This window comes from Meriones unguiculatus, chromosome 3 (assembly GCF_030254825.1).
Source record: "Meriones unguiculatus strain TT.TT164.6M chromosome 3, Bangor_MerUng_6.1, whole genome shotgun sequence".
Taxonomy (NCBI): domain Eukaryota; kingdom Metazoa; phylum Chordata; class Mammalia; order Rodentia; family Muridae; genus Meriones; species Meriones unguiculatus.
Window position 1 is genome coordinate 14,012,638 of NC_083351.1, and position 18,302 is coordinate 14,030,939.

Genomic DNA, 18,302 nt, shown 5'->3' on the forward strand with positions numbered 1-18,302 from the left:
AGGCTCACCACCTGGGAACTTCAGGGACAAACTGCCAAAGCCACTGTATACCAACGCTTCCCCAACCAGACCATATGACAAGGAGGAGTGATGTGGGGAAACAAACACACCAAAAACTGCAAAAAATACACATACAGTCTTGATTTTTCTTGGACAAAGGGCTGGCTGGTCTGTGCCTCATAACAATCTTGCTTCTGCCTCTGGAGTGCTAGGGTTACAGACATTTGTATCATACCCAAACCTACTTATATACTCCTAAAGGTTTCTCAACTTGAGATCTTTATAAATGACTATTGCTGTTATTTATTTATTTATTTATTTATTTATTTATACATATGAGCATTCTATTTGCACGTATGACTGCATAACAGAAGAGAGCATCAGATTCCATTATAGATAGTTGGGAGCCACCATGTGGTTGTTGGGAACTGAACTCAAGATCTCTGGAAAAGAAGAGCAGACAGTGCTCTTAACCACTGAGGCTTCTCTCCAGGCCCGACTATTTGCTGTTTTTAAGTTTCTTCAGCCCTGCTCTTGTTGAAATAGCCTTCCAATATAAAATAATATTGACAACAAATAGCAATTTTTTTAAAAGCCCTTAACTGCAAAATTAAAAATGTTACAATCCTGTTTGGTTCAGCTTTTGATTTTAGGTTTTACTCATTTTACTTGCTTAGAATATTGAAAACTTCTGGAAGCACTGATGTATTTAGTATGTAAGGTTTGATCTTATTTGCAAAATTTCAAGTTGAACAATCAAACAAGTGTATTGTGAGATGCTGAAAGATAAAAATACCTTTGACATCTACACTCTAAAAAATACCTAGCACAATGTCTTATACATCATAGTTCTGGAAAAAAAAAGTTGTACTGGTTATAGAAATGAATATAATGTAGTGATTAAATATCCAGTTTGCCACAATTGAATAAAAAGATACATCAATGTCACAAAACACAGGGAATTTTTTTGCTAGAAGAAAAAAACAAAAACAAAAACAAAAAAACAACTGCCTCTTGAGAGACCAGTTTCCCTCTCACAGCACAGCTCACACGTGCTTATAGGGCTCCAAGCAGGTCAATGAGGCTGAGTCCTCCAGAGGATCAGGAAAAGAATGACAAGGTGCAAAGGGAGTACTTTATCAAGGAAGAAGATACAAGATAGACTGGATTGAAGTAGCATGAGGAAGGCCTTTAATATGGCAAATTCCCTTTCTTCTTTATCAATAAATATTACCACCACTAACCATAACCTTTTTTATAAGAATCTAAACATTTTGTCAACAAGGAACATCACTCCCTACGGATGGCCTATGAGTGAGTGTTCTGGGCTCTACTCTCCTCAGAGTTGTAAAAGCACTTGAAGAATTATGCTTTCCCAGAGGCTGGGGAAGGAGAATCATAAACCTGAAAACCAACTCACTAAGACACTGGCTGAAAATACAGTTTTGAAAGAAGGTGGGAATGTAAGTAACTCAGTGGTAGAACAGCACCCAGGTCCCCTCCCGAGAGACAAGGACTTAGGAGCTGGAACAGAGCTGAGACCCAACACCCACTCCGAGTTACACCCAGGGGAGAACAGGACGACTGAGAGAAGTATCTGGCAGTGGCAAGGTAGGAGTAAGAGGCCCCAAGAAGAGGATGGGGAAGAATGCCACAGCCCCAAGAGAGACGTGAAGTGTCTCCTTATACTGAAACTAGTGGACCAGCCAGAACTATGAATTCTGATAAAAGCACATTAACTGCTACAAGTTTTTTTACAGATGATTAAAGCATGTGAGTAGAAACATAATTCATGATTCATTCCAAAAAATAGACTATACTATTTTTAAAAGAAACAAATAATTGTGGTTGGGTTTTTTTCCTTTTGTTTTGTTTTAAGGTGGGGAAAGGTGGGAGGGGCAAGATGGATGGGTGAAGGTGCCTACAAACAAACATGCCTGACAACCAGATCCCCAGAATCCAAGAAATGGAAGAAAGGAACCACTTCTATTAAGTTGACCTATAACCTCCATATGTGCCATGGTACACATGCCAATACACACACCTGGGGACGGGGGAGGGGGGTATGGACATAAAATAAGTAATAAAATGGAAATGTGTCTGCAAAGACACTATGAAATTGAATAAGATGTGAATCTTCTAATTTTATTAGAGACACTTAAGTGCCCACTTGAAATAAATGGAAAAAAAGTATCACATTGTTCCATGTTATTTCTGAGCTACTGTAGCTGTCCTTTGAATTTCATCACTTAATTTTCATTACCTACAAAGTGAATAAGACCATTTTTTATGTAAGAAACTGTTTTCATAGATGATACTCTGTCTCTCAATGGCTATAGGGCATGCCTATTATTTTGTTTGTGGGAAAGGGGTCCCTTTCAAAGGGAGCGGATATCAGTCACACCTGAGCTGAAACTGAGTCTTGACAAATAAAAAGAGTATACTTGGAGCAGAAAGTAAAAGCAATGGTTTTTTGTTTGTTTGTTTGTTTTTTGAGACAGGGTTTCTCTGTGTAGTCCTGGCTATCCTGGAATTCACTCTGTAAATTAGGCTGGCCTTGAACTCAGAGATTCACTCCCCTCTGCCTCCTGAGTGCTGGGATTAAAGGCAACTGTCCAGCTAGAAAAGTCAGTATTTACTTAACATGGCAGACCAGAAGCTTCATGTCACTGCTCTCCCATGCCTGATGCTGGAGCACAAAGAACACTAGGCAGCACTAGGCAGCGCTGCTCAAACATGGAGGAAGGGGTCAGCGTGCCATTCCAGACCCACACATGGCTCTAGGAACCTGTGAGGAAACTGCACAGCAGAATTCGGTGAGAAACCACTGAAAACAGCTCTGTCAATCACAACAAGTTCCATTCGCAATGTGAAATTTAAAGGAATTTTAAATTTTAGCATATTTACTTTGAAATCAGAGTTTTTCTAATAAGAAGATTTTGGAGAACAATATTTATTGTAAGAATACATCTACAAAAACAAAACAAAACAAAAAAAAAGAATACATCTACATATTTGAGAAGGATGTTGAGATTTCAAGATTTTATAGGTTATAAGATGAAAAATTTTGAGACAGTGTCATAAGGCAGTAGGAGCCTGTGGAACAGAAAGTTTTTACACTCTGAGAACCATACCATCAACAGAGACTTTGAGTGACCCCAGTGTAAGCAACTGTAAAGACACCATGATGCCACTAAATCCTGACAGGAAAAACTCAGTGAGTGCAGTACTGTGTTAAACTGGCCAAAGCCTCAACACATTTCCTTTGATAGTACTATAAAGACCACCGCTGGCTGAATCTTAAAGCTTCATTTTCCTGGTATCCACTGACTTCACTTATCACAGTGCCAGCGTCTGTGAGATGAAACAACTGTCACACGCACTAAGTGTGCTCAGCAAGCACTCTGCGTTTTTGTTTTTTTTTTTTTTTTTTTTTTCTGAGTTCTCTATGAACGCACATGCTAAGGACTAGTTGGCACTGTATCTGCACTGAGAACACCTTTCAAGCTGAGGCAGGAGGATTTGAAGTGCAAGGACAGCCCAGGCTACCCAGTGAGAACCTGTCTTCCCACCTACTTTCCCTCCAAGAGTATCATTTAAGATTTCAAAGCATTTTACATCAGCTAATCATCAGACCTTCCCCAGGACAATAGCTCTGCCCCAGAGCTGCATAAGGAACCACAGCACCCCCTTCCTGCTCCCTGGAGTCTGCCCCTCACTGTTCTAGGGCCCTGGGCTAGAGCAGAGAACAGAACAAACTGAGATCTCTGCTTCATAGATATCACATGAAATGAGGGGTAGAGTGGGTTGAGAATAAAAGCTCTGAGGAAGGGGAAAAAATCAAAGACAGGAGGTAAATTTATACAACCAACAAAAGAAAACTGTACATGGCAGTTACTTGGTAGGAAGAACCAGAAACTGACCACATAGATTCAACAGGATGGCCAGCCCCTCCAGGTGTCACAGGCTACATGTATTTCTATAATCATTTCCCTGTAAGCCACTCCCTGAAAAAGCTCTTAAGATAAAACAGTTTGTAAGATTTTTATTTAAAAATCCTTCAGACCTCTAAGTGGCTATAGCTAACGTGACCCAGTAAAGATTAAAATGAGCATGACACATGAGCAGAAATAGCTTGGCTTTTCTTTTACTCACCGTAAGCATTAGCAAAGTCCCCAGGTCCTGGTCCAGGATAAAAAGGCCCTGGCCCTGGCGGCTGAACCGGGTACTGCTGTGGGGGCCCCACGTATGGAGGACCGCTGTGACGGTACTGGAAGAGAACACACATGTGGATGACACGGAGCTTCTAGAAAGGAAGGTGCCATGCAGACTGTCTATAGGACATGAAGGCACGGCTATTAAACAAACTCCTAATGCTTGCCTGCCCATGAGAGACAGTAAAGATAAAGAAAATTGTCTTTCCTGGCTCAAGCTATGCACCCGGGCATAGCAGCCAGAGTGATTTGGGGGCTTGCAGGTTTCAATGACATGAATGATGCCACAGGGAAGATGATAACTGAGTCCAGCAGCCAGTTGTGAGGAGGAAAAGATGATGCTGGTAGATAATTTCTCCATCCACTTGTGAATTTGTAACAGATGTATACGAATCTCTGTATAGTTTTATGAAAATTGACAAAAAATGGCTAGACGTATCACTAAGTTCCAGGCTCTCGGTCAGTGCCCCACCCTCACCCCACTGGAAGAGAGGCACTCCCTTTACCTGTGGTATACAGTACTGAGGCCCCTGGGGCACTGGGTACGGCATGGGTAGATGATTAACCATCATGATGTGCTGATTGGCCTGATAAACGGCGGTGGGAGTCTGCGCACCAGGACGAATGGAAGGACTGCTGTTTGGGATGGCAGCTCTGGGAGGCTGGATTTGAGGCCTCTGGAAAAACTGTGATAAGGAGGGAAAAAAATGATTTTTTTTTTTTTCACAAAGGGTAACATATAAATCTGGTATCTTGAGTCTTCTCGTTTCCCCCACTACTAAACTGATCTACTTGAAGATATAACTAAGTTCACAAAATATATTCCACACTAAGTCAGGTTCTGATCTATGTCTCCACATATTAAAAACAGGACAGTCTCAACACTTAAGCCTCAGCTATTTAAATAAGCCATGCACCATAACTATTAATTTTATATTTATAACAAATATAACAACTGGTATTTCTCTAAATGTTCTATTTTATAAAAATAAATGATTTCTGAATAAAGAGAGAATCTCAAAATTAAACCATTAAAAATTAGAAGCAGCCAACCTAAAAAAATACTACCAGCCACTTATAAAGTACTTAGGAGAACAAGAATCTACATGAGCATAAGCATTTTCATCTAAGTCCATCAAACCAAATTAAAACCATCTGTAGGGCTGTCACATACAGAAAGGAGCCTGTCTAAAAGGTACATAACCACACTCTAAACTAAAATCAACTTTCCTTTCTAAAATACTTTGCAATAAAAGTGGGGAATCTAGATAAGCTTCAAAATAGTCTAAACTGAACAGAGCTCAGCCCCCTCCCAGATGGCAGCCATACCTGTAGCTACGCACAGTTCTCAGTGCACACTTAGAGCTACATCGCCAGAGTGAATCTCTAGTATGACTGCATCTATTCATCAGCAATCGCATTGTAAAATAACAAGAAAACAGAGTAAAAAAGAGGCCATGCAGAACCCGTAGTTTGTTACCTGGATGGGTCTGAATCCTCCCTTCAATTATGAAGCAAGAAGCAGCAGGAAACAGAAAGAAAGCCAATGGAAAAGCTTACAGATCAGTAGGAAGGGTAGGACATAGCATGCAGCTCAACAAAAACTTCCCTTCAGTAATTCAGGAGAAGAATGGAGACTAGAAAATCAGAATGACAATTCTCCACTTGAGACTCAAGCACACATGGAATCAAAGTTCTAATTATTTAGTTGAAATTAAAAAAAAAAAATTCCAGTGACAAAAGTCCTACTAGCAGTTTCTAATTCTATAACATCTTAAAAAAAAAAAGTGCTCAGTAGCCAAAGAAAGTACAGTTGAGACTACTGATTCTTAATTATGGCTCTTAAATGCCCAATGAGTGATTTTGGATTATTATTTTAGATAGGGTATTAAAACCCATATGCAGCTCTAAATCAGAGTGCTCTGATAACAAGCTGAATAACTGGGCCAGCTCTGGAAGCCCTGAACTGCCTCCAGATTCTGGAGGCAGTGTTATGAGTGTTATGTCTGAACACTGGCCCTCTTAGGTCTCATTCCATCCTTTGTTAACAGACATTCCAGGTGTCTACATAACTTTTCCCCTGTGCTAAAGTGAGAGAACTGTGATGTGGGCCCAGCTCTGACTTCCATTCAATTTTTGTTCAAGGGAAAGTCCTAAAGAGATTAGAGCAGAGAAAAGCAGTAATAGAAAGCTGTAGCAGGAGAATGGAATAGGGAACCCAATGGGGAGAGTCAGAAGGAGGAGTTGATGGGGATGCAAAAAGCACAAGAAGCAAAGTTGGGATCTTAGGAAGATGAGTGTCAAGATTCTAACAGAAACTCCCGATTGTCTTTCTCTACTGATAGCTGGGGGACAGGCACCATTCCTGCAAACAGGAAGGCTGAAATGGCAGCCCTGCCTTCCATGGCCAACACACCATATAAATGTGTTGTAAACACATTTTTAGAATAAACTTCAGCATTTCTATCCCACTATTCAGTGTACTGGGAGGTACTAAATTGTTGTGGAGGGGGCAGTCATCCAGTTGCCCAACAAATGAACACTGCAGGATGCAGGGTGGAGGAAGAGAGTTATGCTGAGAGATCCCTTCCCATCAATTCTAGAGGAAGTCAAGGCAAAAACAGCAAGAATCCCACAGAGGTGAGCCCTCCTTGGCTAGCTGACATTACACATTGTTCTGGGGTAGCAAAGGAAAGGAGACAAGAGACTACTTGGCTCATTAAAAAAAGTGCATAGAAAGCAGAAAGAACAAGTTCTTCTGCATCCTATACACGAGTGCTTTTCTTCGAGGCATCTCAGCTATTCTAAGAGGATTGTTAACCAGCCTGTCCAATAAAGTAACTGATTACCTTATTCAAAAGGGTTTGTGAATAGTGTGTGTCCTTCGGTCATAGTGAGCCTGAGTGTTTCTAGCAAAGCTCCTGATGGAAACAAAGGCAACCCCAACACAAAATGTGTAGTTATGCTGATACGAGGCAATTTTAATATAGTGATATGGACACATTAAGAAACAAGAGATGAGCTCTCTCCAACATTAAAGAATTACCACACCTGGCCCAAAGCTTTTATGTCACATTAACTCACCCTAACAACTGGTCACTAAGTTATGCACTATTGCTGACACCACCGATCAGAAGAAGAGAAGCAGGGACTTTGACGGGTGACGGGGGGGGGGGGGGGGGGTGCTCATATACAGTTCAAACAGTTGGGCTCTAAGTATGGATTGTTGGATGTTACATATAGTACCTCTCATGAGACACAAAGTGATAAACCACAAGAAATCTATTCATTTCAAAATCAGACTTGGTGAGACCTTTACCCAATACACTAATATACAGCACACATTTAATCATAACTGACTACTGTAAGAGAAAGGAGGCATTCAATTACTTCACAAAATCACTATCTCCTATTCAAGAAAATATCTTTCGTCTATCCTCAAGACTAATTATATCCTTTAAAAAAAAACAGGCACTTATCTGTGTGTATAAACGAACTTCCTGCACCATCTGAAATACCTACTCAAACTGTACTGAATTAACACCTTACAAAGACTGGCTATCTGGAGCTTATCTGTCCTTAAACATACAGGTAGGCACATACAAACATGCATAGGACTAGATACACACAAGCAAACAAAACACCCCCCCAACACACACACACACACACACGACTAGAAAAGCTGTAAGGGTGGGAAGCCCAAATACAGGTTAAGTTTCTTTTTTACACTCCTTCCTTATTCATTCAATGGTATATGAATTCTATTAATAGTGATGTGAGAAATGTAGGCTATTTTTGAGATGTGTGGGCCACCATGTCAGTAAGCCACCAGTTATTAAAAGAAATGTAAGAAACTTAGGCAACGAAACACGTAACTGTCTGTACTTAACTGAATGCCAGACACATGAGTCTTTCTTTTGACTGACTCCAACATTTGAAATCTGCATCATCTATCCCCTCATCAGCTGTCTATCCCTACAAACCACAGTTACGCCTAACCCTTCTGTGTAACTGACAATTCTCAAAAGTTTCTGAAAATTGCTGTGGTGGTCTGAATAGTAATGACCGCCACAGACTCATATGTGTGTGGATGTTTGGCCCATGGGGAGAGACACTATTAGTCAGTGTGGCCTTGTTGAAGGAGGTATGTCACTATGGAGGCGGACTGTGAGGTCTCATATATGTTCAAGCTAGGTCTACTGTGGCACATGGTCCCCTGCTGCCTGCAGATCAAGAAGTAGAACTCTCAGTTCATTCTCCTTTACCATGTCCTGCCTGCGTGCTGCCATGCTTCTTGCCATGATAATGCACTAAATGTCTGAAACTACAAGCCAGCTCCAATTAAATGTTTTCCTTTATAAGAGTTGCCCAGTCCTGGTATCTTTCCACAACAACAGAATCCTAACTGAGACAAATGTCATCACATGTCAAGTGATCAGTACCACGTGCAGCCAGGAGTTGCAGTAGTGAAAGGTGTAAAGAGGAAACATCCATCACCACAGAAAGTTCTAAGAGTGCTGCCAGAGAGGGCTGCATCAGGTAGAAGAGAATGGCCCCCGGGACTCTGTCAGGAAGAAGTCCTCTAAGACTTCATTCTTGATTCTAATATAGCTTGGGAAGGGACGGGAGAGATGCATCAATGCTTAGGAGTGCTTGCTGCTCTTGCAGAGGATGCTAGTGTTAGTTTAGTTACCAGCTCCCATTGCCTGTAACTCAAGCCCCAGGAGGGTCTGATGCACTCTTCCGGCTGTTATACACATGTGGCTTGAGTATGCGCATATGTGGTGGTGGTGGGGGGAGAACAGATGATTATATGCCAAATATTTTAAACTTTGAATGCCCACATAGCAAACCAAGGATGATATTATCAAGCCTCTAGGTCTTATCCTTTATGAATGTATTTTACCATTTTGTACATAAGAAAACTAGAGCCCAGGATACTTTGTAGTGAGGGTAATGAGCAGGTGAGCTCCCACCACTCTTCAGCACTCTGTCAACAAGACACGGATGTAAGAGTGCCCATCGCTGCCACTCATTAACTCAGCTTGCATGGCTGCTGTGGCATCCTAGTCACGTCTCCTAAACTTTGCTGTGCCCGAGGGTGGCCTCAGAGACAGGCATGAAGCCCCTATTTACTTTCCTTTTTAAATCTAAAACACTGTCCACAGTAATACAGACATATCAATATACACTTCTCAGTAGAGAAACCTGCAAACCTGTGATGAGAGGGGGCGGACCACAAGCCAACTGGCTTTTCTCTAGCAAAACAAACCGAGCAACCACAGGAATGTACATGTTTCACCATTCCTCCACAGTGCAGCCTGCCCACCCGACTCAGCTAGCGTCCCCTGCTCACACCGAGAGCCAAGCACTCTGAACATTCAGCACTTGTCAAAACCACAGAAACAGAGCACGTAATCACCTGCAAAGTGATTCTGTGCTGTGAACGTGCTGAGACACCAACTTCCGGGTTTTTACTCCTAATCAAAAGAACGTGGGCCGGGCATGGTGTTGCACTCCCTTTATTCCAGCCCGCAGAAAGCAGAAATCGGTGGGTATCTGTGAGTCTGAGGCCAATTTATCTACAGTGAGTTACAGACCAGGGAGTGCTACACAATGAAGATCCTGTCTTTTAACGGGAAGGAAAAAGAAAAAAGAAAAAAAAAAAAGGCAAAAAGACAAACTACAAAAAACTAATACTTCATCTCATTGTGAAGCCTAAAAGCAAAATGAGGAGAGTAACACAGGGTACTCCAAGTTTTAACTGCACAAATTTCAATAATCAAATACACTGAAGAACTCTCATAGGCAGAGCTTTAAACCCAGACGCTGGACTGAGCTCCTCCCAGCAGGGCATACTTCTGCTCTCTCAACTCCTCTCTCATCACCCTGAGATTTTCCTTTCTTTTCTTTTTCTTTTTTTCTTTTTGGTTTTCAAAAGAGTTTTTCTGTGTAGCCTTGGCTGTCCTGGACCAGGCTGGCCTCGAACTCACCAAAATCCACTTATCTCTGCCTCCCAGAGTGCTGGGATTAAAGGCATTCACCACCACACCCAGCTACCACCCTGGGATCTTCAAGCAAGAAGGAAAGATAACCACCATCTTTCTAAAGTGGCTCAGCATACATTTGCCTCTCCCTCAGGAGAATAGGGTTAATGCTAAAAGTTGTGCATTTACAAAATGAAAGGATAAATAAACCTAGGTCAAATGAGGCCCTGCCTAGGCTGATCCGACAGCATGCTGTGTGCCTTGCTGGAGCAGGGCCTGACCCCACAGGGCTGCAAAGTTAACTCCAGTATGCCAAATACAGTTAAGGATCTTATAAACAAAAGCAAATCCAAGAAGCAGATCCCACAGCAGTTTCTTGGCTCCATTAAGAACAAACAAAATGTTCAATATTTAAAGTCTTGGGATTGCTGTAATTCACAAAACTCCATTTTATACAGGGAAAAAAAAAAGTATAGTTTCTAACTACATGGGGAGATGTCTTTTATTCGTAAGGATCCCGCCAAATAGTTCCCAAATGACAACTCACTTGTCTCCTTTCCATGTCTACTTAAACACCAAGCCACAGCACGGTAAACATCTGCCACACATTCATAGGGAGACTGATTTACACAACATAGAAGGATGGAGATAGCAAGAAAGTACCTACCTATGAAGGAGAGACAAGAAATCTAATTGCTAAATCTTGGGGTGGGTGGCTTGGGAAGACTTCTTGAGTTAAGAATTTCACTATATCCATGGTAATGCATGCCTGTAATCCCAGCACTCTAGGAGGCAGAGGCAGGCGGATCTCTGTGAGTTCGAGGCCAGCCTGTTCTACAAAGTGAGCCTAGGACAGCCAAAGCTACACAGAGAAACCCTGTCTCACAAACAACAACAACAACAAAAGATTTCAGTGTGTACTCAGGTTAGCTCACAGCTTGGGATCCACTTGCCTCAGACCCCCCTAAGCAACAGGGCTATATGAGGCGCCTGATCAATTCCAAAGCTAATTCTCTTTGGGGGGTGGTGAGGGTGGGGGCTGAAACAGAACTTCACTCTGTAGCCCTGGATGTCCTGGAACTATGTAGAAAGTTTAAGGCTATCCTTAAACTCACAGAGATCTGCCTGCATCTGCCTCGCAAGTGCTGGGATCAAAGACGACAACACTGTTTGGCTTTGAAGCAAAATCTAAATCTTGCTTTAAACGTATCTGATCAAAGCAAACAACCAGAGACGAAAAGCAATTTGTGACTTGAACTTTAGCCCAAAGCACAAGCCCCCGAGACACAAGGACAAAGATAAAGACGTAGTTTTGTCTTAAATGTGTGTAACTTGACTTTGTCCCTAAAGAGCTTTCACTATGCAACTATCCATGTCCTGTTCTGTGTAATGAACACTTGCCCCTCGTCAATTCTCCAAAGCTATGTCTCTACCTGATTCTGCACACAAGAAGGGACACACAGACTCAAGTCTCCAAGGAGAAATACCTTCACAGGAACGTCTAGAAACAGGTTGGGTGGAACTGCCTGGCAGTCAGAGGCCAAAGATTGTTATGCATACCGGAATTTATACATTTTCCACAAATGATTACCCCACACGCATTCTCCCTAGTGAAACTCCCTAGTGGAACTCCATAGACTTCCTATGGAGGCAGACAGCAAACTTTTCCTTCTCACTGAGGTACAGTATCCCAACACTGGTCCAGGCCGATCCTGCTTGGGACTGCTGCTTCCGTCCCTCCAGCATGCCACAGGAACCACTGCTGCTGTGGGAGCTAAGGGGACTGTCCTGTTTTCTGTTTACAGGGTTTTATCAGGTAGGTCTTGACTCCACAATTCTCCCACTAGGCCTAGCTCAATCTTCCTTATTCACTGGACTTTATGATGTAGAATGAAAAGACTCTAAATGGCACTGAACTATGATCAGCAGCCACCTGACTTTTGGCATTCAAGAGTAACACTCTAGGTTCCTATGTGACAACCCAGGAACTCAGAGAAACTATTTTCCCCGAAGCCGAAGCTACAGCTTAGTAGCATTCTTTCAAGCTCAAGCACTATGCAGACCACGTGTGGGGCACCTGCTTAGAATCCCAGCACTGGGAGGGTACAGGCTCGAGAACCACAAGTTCAAGTCATGGGCTAGTGAGCCGGCTCAGAAGGTAAAGTGCTGGCAGTGAGTTTGAGCCTGAGGACTCGAGTTTGATCTCTCAGATACAGGTGGAGGTGGAAGGAAAAAACTGGCTCATACATGCACCTTGACACACACATCCACATGCAGATACAAATAACAACTTTAAAAGACAAGCGAAAGGTCATCCTCAGCTATACAGTAGGTTCCATGCCATCTGACATAAAGAAACAAATACCTTTTTTGCTAATGAATGCAACCCAGAGGAACACTTCTCTATTTAGCAACAGAATGGTTTAATAGATTACTTATCTTGTAAAGATAACTTTATATAGTTTGAGACTTTTTTTTTTCCAGCAATCAAAAAAGGCGGTATTCTTGTAAAAATATCAGGAAGAAAGCTTTGACAGCCACCAATAATACCTCCCTAAGATGTATTTATCACACAGGGGGGCATGGCCACTGAAGTCAACCTTATGTCACAAAAGCATCTGAGAATATATCGCATACTTCATGAGAAAGTTTAGAAAATGACTGCTCATTCTCAAGAGCATGTTACAATCCACGTTTGTAAGCGCTTAACACGGTGCCCCAACTTCAGGTCACTGCAGCTGACTCCAGGTAGCAGAAACACAAAGCCTTCCAGTTTCTGCCCTACTCCTCAAGAACAGAAAGTGTTTTAGAGTAAACCACCTTAGAGACACTCACTCTTAGTAAGTGGGGGCCAAGACCAACAACACTGCTTTGGTTTCAGAATTACCCTTGCATGTGTAATCTGTACTTCATACCACCTACCAAGAGAGAAGAGCGGCCAAAGGCAATCCTAATTAATGCTACTGGTCTTCCCTGAGAAAAAACGATGTTTAAGAAACACAGAGGTGAGTGAAGATACTCAACAGTATCCCTTACCAAGGAACTCAAAGGTGTTTTCCCTCTTTCCAGTTAATTCACAAAACCCCATGTCCTTTCTTTTAACTCTGCTACTTGGGCAGAGATGCCTTAGTTTCTCTCTTAAAAGTCTTTGGTTTCATGCTGATTAAAACATAAGCTTTGTCTCTACAGACTTGAATAAATTCTTAAAAATTTTATTAATTCTGGAGATGGAGGGATGGCTCAGTGGTTTAGAGCACTGACTGCTCCTGCAGAGGACTCAGGTATGATCCCAGCACCCACATGGTAGCTCATAGCCATCTATAACTCCAGTTCCAGGAAACCCAATGACCTCTTCTAGCCTCCAAGAACAACAGTACACAGGTGGTATAGCCATACATGCAGTTCAAATATATATATATCAAATGAGATAAATCTAGAAATAATTATACTGTATTAATTCTATCAACCCTAAAAGAACTGTATTTTTAAGTAGTAGCAGGCACATGTTCCAATGCATCCTGCTGACCATTTCATTTGTATTATCTTATTCTTCACAGTCTTTCTTTTTGAGCCATCATTGTCAATCCCATTTGAGAGATGAGAAAACTGAAGCTGAGAGCAGTTTTGAGTAACTTATCCAGAATCCTCAGTTACTAATGGGGATGAAACCTATACCTGGCTAGTGCCAACATTCCAAAGTCTTTGTAGAAGTGTATCATCAAGCTGAAAACATACCCAAGTTGCATATCCCCCGCCACCCCCCGCAGAAAACCAAAGAATGGTCATCCATGCCATATCCAAGCTTAGAGCACCTCAGAATTTGGTGACCCTGTCTCCTCCAAATTGTTAAGACTACATTTTAAGAAATAGGGTTTTGTATCAATTCACTCAATATAATGAAAGATTTAAAGTGAGGCAACACCCATTTAATAAGTAATAAAAATCCTGAACATAATACTACCATGGATAAATGCAGGAAGGGTCCATCTCATGTTTTTCAACAGTAACATGCAGATTAAAAACACCAGTAAGAGCAGTGACTGTTCATGCTGTGTCAGATGCGGTGTGCCCCTACAACCTGTTTCCTGTTTACTGAGGCTTAGAAAGAGACTTGTCCAGTGCAGCTGGCCACATGCAGTAGAGCTGTTAAATCTGAACCCCAGCATCTGATTCTAACCTCGCTCTTCCTCCTACACCAAAAAGACAGTGTCTCAGAGCACTCCATGAAGTGTTGGAGTGGGGACAAGGCAACAACCTGAGGCTTTGTTTCTCCCATCAGGTACCTTTAGTACATATCTGCAAAGTAATCCAGAACTGGTTTCTGATTTTTTAAACTTAATTCCTATAATATTCTCATCTTACAGAATAATAGTTAAACATTCAGATTAAGTAAGGTATATGAAGAGTTCTATATAGCAAATGCATGTACTTTGTTAATCAATTTGTTATGAGGTGTAAGTTAGTAATTCACATGTGGCTTCAGAAATACTACTGCTACTCTAGCCATCAGTATCAGTTACAGCGGGATGTTAACAGCAACCCTTAGAATGTTGCCTGCTCCATTAGATTAGGTTTATTAACAAAATCCATGAGGACTTAATATGCCTAACGTCTCCTAGCTGTCTCAATTAAAGAATCCTTTCAAGAAAAAAAAGGTTTAAGCTTGCTATAAACAGAGGCAAATGGACTTGTTAAAAAAACAACAACAACAACAAAATATGGTTAAACTAATAAAAATTAAAGCCAAGTCAATCTGCCCAGACAGAGGCTGTCCTTGGAGAGTCCCTAGGGTGGTCACAGAGTGGCAGCATTCTAAGCAGCTACTAAGCCCCACAGATTAGTCAGGGGGACAGTGAGGGGCAAGGGTACAGTACCTGATGATGGGCAGGTCGAGGCCCCGCTGCAAACTGAGAGGAGAAGGGAGAACAGACACAAAAGGAAAGGCACAAAGAGTCAGAAACACAACAGAAACCAAAGTTACACAATATACAACAAAATAAAAGATAAAAACCCACAAGAGAAAAAAACAAAAAACAAAAACACAATACAGCAAAGGCTTTGCTGCAGGACAGTGACAAACAGGCACCAAGATCCACCAGTTACCACCACCACCACCCCAATATCCTGTCATTCAGAAGCTGGGACAAAGCTGTTACACTATTAGTACCTGGGTACTCTCTCATAGGAATAGCATAAACAAATAAAGCCTTAAAAAAAGGATGTAAAGGGAAGTTTGAAACACTAGGTGGTGTATTAAAACAAACATGAAAATAAAATATGCTTTATGAAACTGTATACAGTTGGAGGACACCAGAAATGTTTTTAGCTTACAAAAGTACAATAGATACTTATGTCCACAGGAAATGGAAATGCATGTCAAAGAATATGTCAAAGAATAGACTGAAATTTTCCTTAAATTAAATGAGAGAGAGAGAAAGAGAGAGAGAGAGAATATGTGTGTGTGTGTGTGTGCGCGCTGAAATGCACTTAACTAATAAAGCTAAATAGTAAGTAAGTCAAACAGCCAGTGAAGAACAGCGGTTCCTAACATGATTAGTCAGAACTACCGTAAGATGGAGGAAAATGGAAAAGAGTACAAAATTTCAACTCTCCTAGCAACTAGGAGCCAACCCTGGAGGCCTACTGAGAAGCTGGCTTGCCTAGATAGCCAGCTCTGAAGAAAGGGAGCCCAAGTCTTCTGTTGTTTCTAGCAGTTGACATGCACTTCCATTTGGCCTCTTAGAACAATTTCTCAGTCAGGATTTAAAACAAACCAAAACAATCAAATCCCTAGAATTAAATAATTTATCAGTGCAAAATCTGGATCCTAACAATAATTTTAACTAAAAGAGACAGAGAACCTCCCAGAGTCCATTGCAGGCTATCTTCTTCAGCAGTGAAAACACTCCGAGAGCACTTCTGGAAGCAAACCACCAGGGCTTTCATTCACAGCATTTAAGGACTACACAATATCTGTGTCTTGGAAGCCCCTATGCCTTTACAACCCCAGAGGAAGCAGGCCGCAGACCAGCTGACACTTTTCTCGGCTTAGCATTTCACTCATCCACAAGAGAACTGTGCAGCTCTATAACTTTCCTCTGCACTATTCCATTCTGAAAATGTCCAACAGTGCTGAGGAGCCCAGTGAACAAAGAAATCTGCCTCAGAAGCTGCAATGTCACCAAGGGTTTAGAAAAGCACCTTGACGCTCGGTGCTTGCTCAGGGTGTGTGAGAAAAGCCACCAAATTTGGCAAATCGGCTTTTCAGAATGACAGAAGGTGTTAACTAAAGGTCTTCTAGAAACGTCTCCTCTTCAAAGAAACTGAGGTTTTAAAGCTGTAGTTTTTCATTTACAAGAACAGAATAGATCATTCCTTCTTTATGGGCACCAAGTTTCAAGATTAAGTAATACCATCCACATGCCTTGACAGTAGAGGGGAGGAGGGAGAGACCTCTGCATGACACATTTGAAGAAAACAGGAGAGCGGCCGCTTCAAACACCGAGGTGAACACAGGGGTGGCCAACTTATTACTGCTCTGCAGAAAAGTCCCATTTCCAAGGTTTTAACAAAAGAGCCCAACTTTAGACAATGGCCAAGTTCTAGGCAAGAACCACCTGACAAAAGCACACATATATCTGGAGAGAGTTAAAAAAAAGTCCTCACTAAGGCACTGTGAAGGTGTGAAGGCCCCTGGACTACTCTACCCTGGTCCGCAGGGCTGTGGGCTGTGGGCTGTCTTCTGGAGTATTACCAGTTTGACCCTAAGGATGGCTGTAAGCAACACAACAAACTGTAGTCGCTGCTGGCCCAGGTTAAAAAGAAAAGCTTTTGCTTTTAAGCGGCAGGACTTTGAGGTGGTGAGGATTGTAGAAATAAATGAGAGCAGCCTTGTGTGAACTGGGACCCGGTGCCACTGCCGCCCATCCACGCCCTCACCCTGCTGTGCAGTTGGTAACTGAGTATGGCGTATGGAACAGCTACAGGTTACTACAAAAACCAGACTGTTCCCCTCCAAATCAGACTTCTAATCGCTTCACTCTTTTTCTCAGACCACTTAAAAATAAACTGCAGTTTGAAGAGTTCCATCAAGAAAGTGGAGCAGACGGGCAGCTTGTCAGCATTTTTAGACGTGGAACAAGATTCTCCATATTATAAACCATACTATCGTATGCATTAACTAGAAATCCAGGCAGGAAGGGAACCTGAAAGGGGGGAGGAGTACTTGAAGCCAGTAGGATTGAAAAAGCAGACGTCCAGGGAAGAACGGAAAAGGCTACACTATGCACTGCCGGGGCCTATGAAAGCAGAAACAGAATGGAATAAGCTGCCATTGCCCAAGAAGCTGCAGAGCTCTCAGCCCAGCCTCACGCCTCTCCTTGGCAGTCAAAGCAGCTGGAAGAGGAAGGAGACTAGACCATGGCAACTTGGAATGGAAACGGAAAATGTAATCCTGCCAAGTTTCACACCCAACTCTACCCTCCAACACAAACAAAATAAAAGATAGCAGACCCAAAACAATAAGCAAGAATAGTCTGAGCTCTGCTAGTCTCGCACTTGCTTTGGGCATGTAATGGAATGTACTATGTGTGGGTTCTAGTAATGTGCGTGGTAATGATCACTACTGGAGGAAATGGCAAAAAAAAAAAAAAAAAAAAAAAAAAAAAAAAAACCAAAAAAACTGCAAACAGGATAGTAGCTGAAAAGTTTATGACCACAGGGGAAAAATGGCTGATAACTACAGACAATTGCCCTTGTAATCAATTATAAAATGGGGAGATAAGACAAAAGCCTTGAAATTTATCTTTTACATTCAAATTGTCTTTTAGATTCAATTCTGAAAGGGATATTCCACTTCACATTTAAAGTAAGGGGAAAAGGTGTAAAGCCCAAATTATTCCTGTCTAATTCCCAATAGAGGACCCGCCCAATTTGTTACAAACTTCCCACCGCACCTGGCAAAAACTAGCATGCCAGGCTGGACTTCCAGAGAAGAAGGAATCAGTGCATTTCTGTTCATCAGCCAATATGTGGATGTGGTCAGAAATAATGTGTGCCAGAGGCACCGCTGCCTGCAAGAAGTACAGTTTGTTATATTGCT

General features: G+C 41.9%; 1 protein-coding gene across 19 annotated transcripts in view; it reads right to left on the minus strand.

The window, feature by feature from the left end:
* Window positions 1-18,302, minus strand: part of Eif4g3 (eukaryotic translation initiation factor 4 gamma 3) — a 221,114-nt gene that overhangs the window by 106,786 nt on the left and 96,026 nt on the right. For 8 of the 19 annotated variants that reach the window (XM_060379248.1, XM_060379244.1, XM_060379243.1 and 5 more), the window contains 4 exons: window positions 15,076-15,108; window positions 5,695-5,715; window positions 4,721-4,900; window positions 4,156-4,270 (listed from right to left, as the gene is read on the minus strand). In XM_060379248.1, coding sequence (XP_060235231.1) covers window positions 4,156-4,270; window positions 4,721-4,900; window positions 5,695-5,715; window positions 15,076-15,108 — 349 coding nt within the window. The remainder of the gene's footprint in view (window positions 1-4,155; window positions 4,271-4,720; window positions 4,901-5,694; window positions 5,716-15,075; window positions 15,109-18,302) is intronic. The other 11 variants (XM_060379249.1, XM_060379246.1, XM_060379239.1 and 8 more) reach the window with 3 other exon arrangements.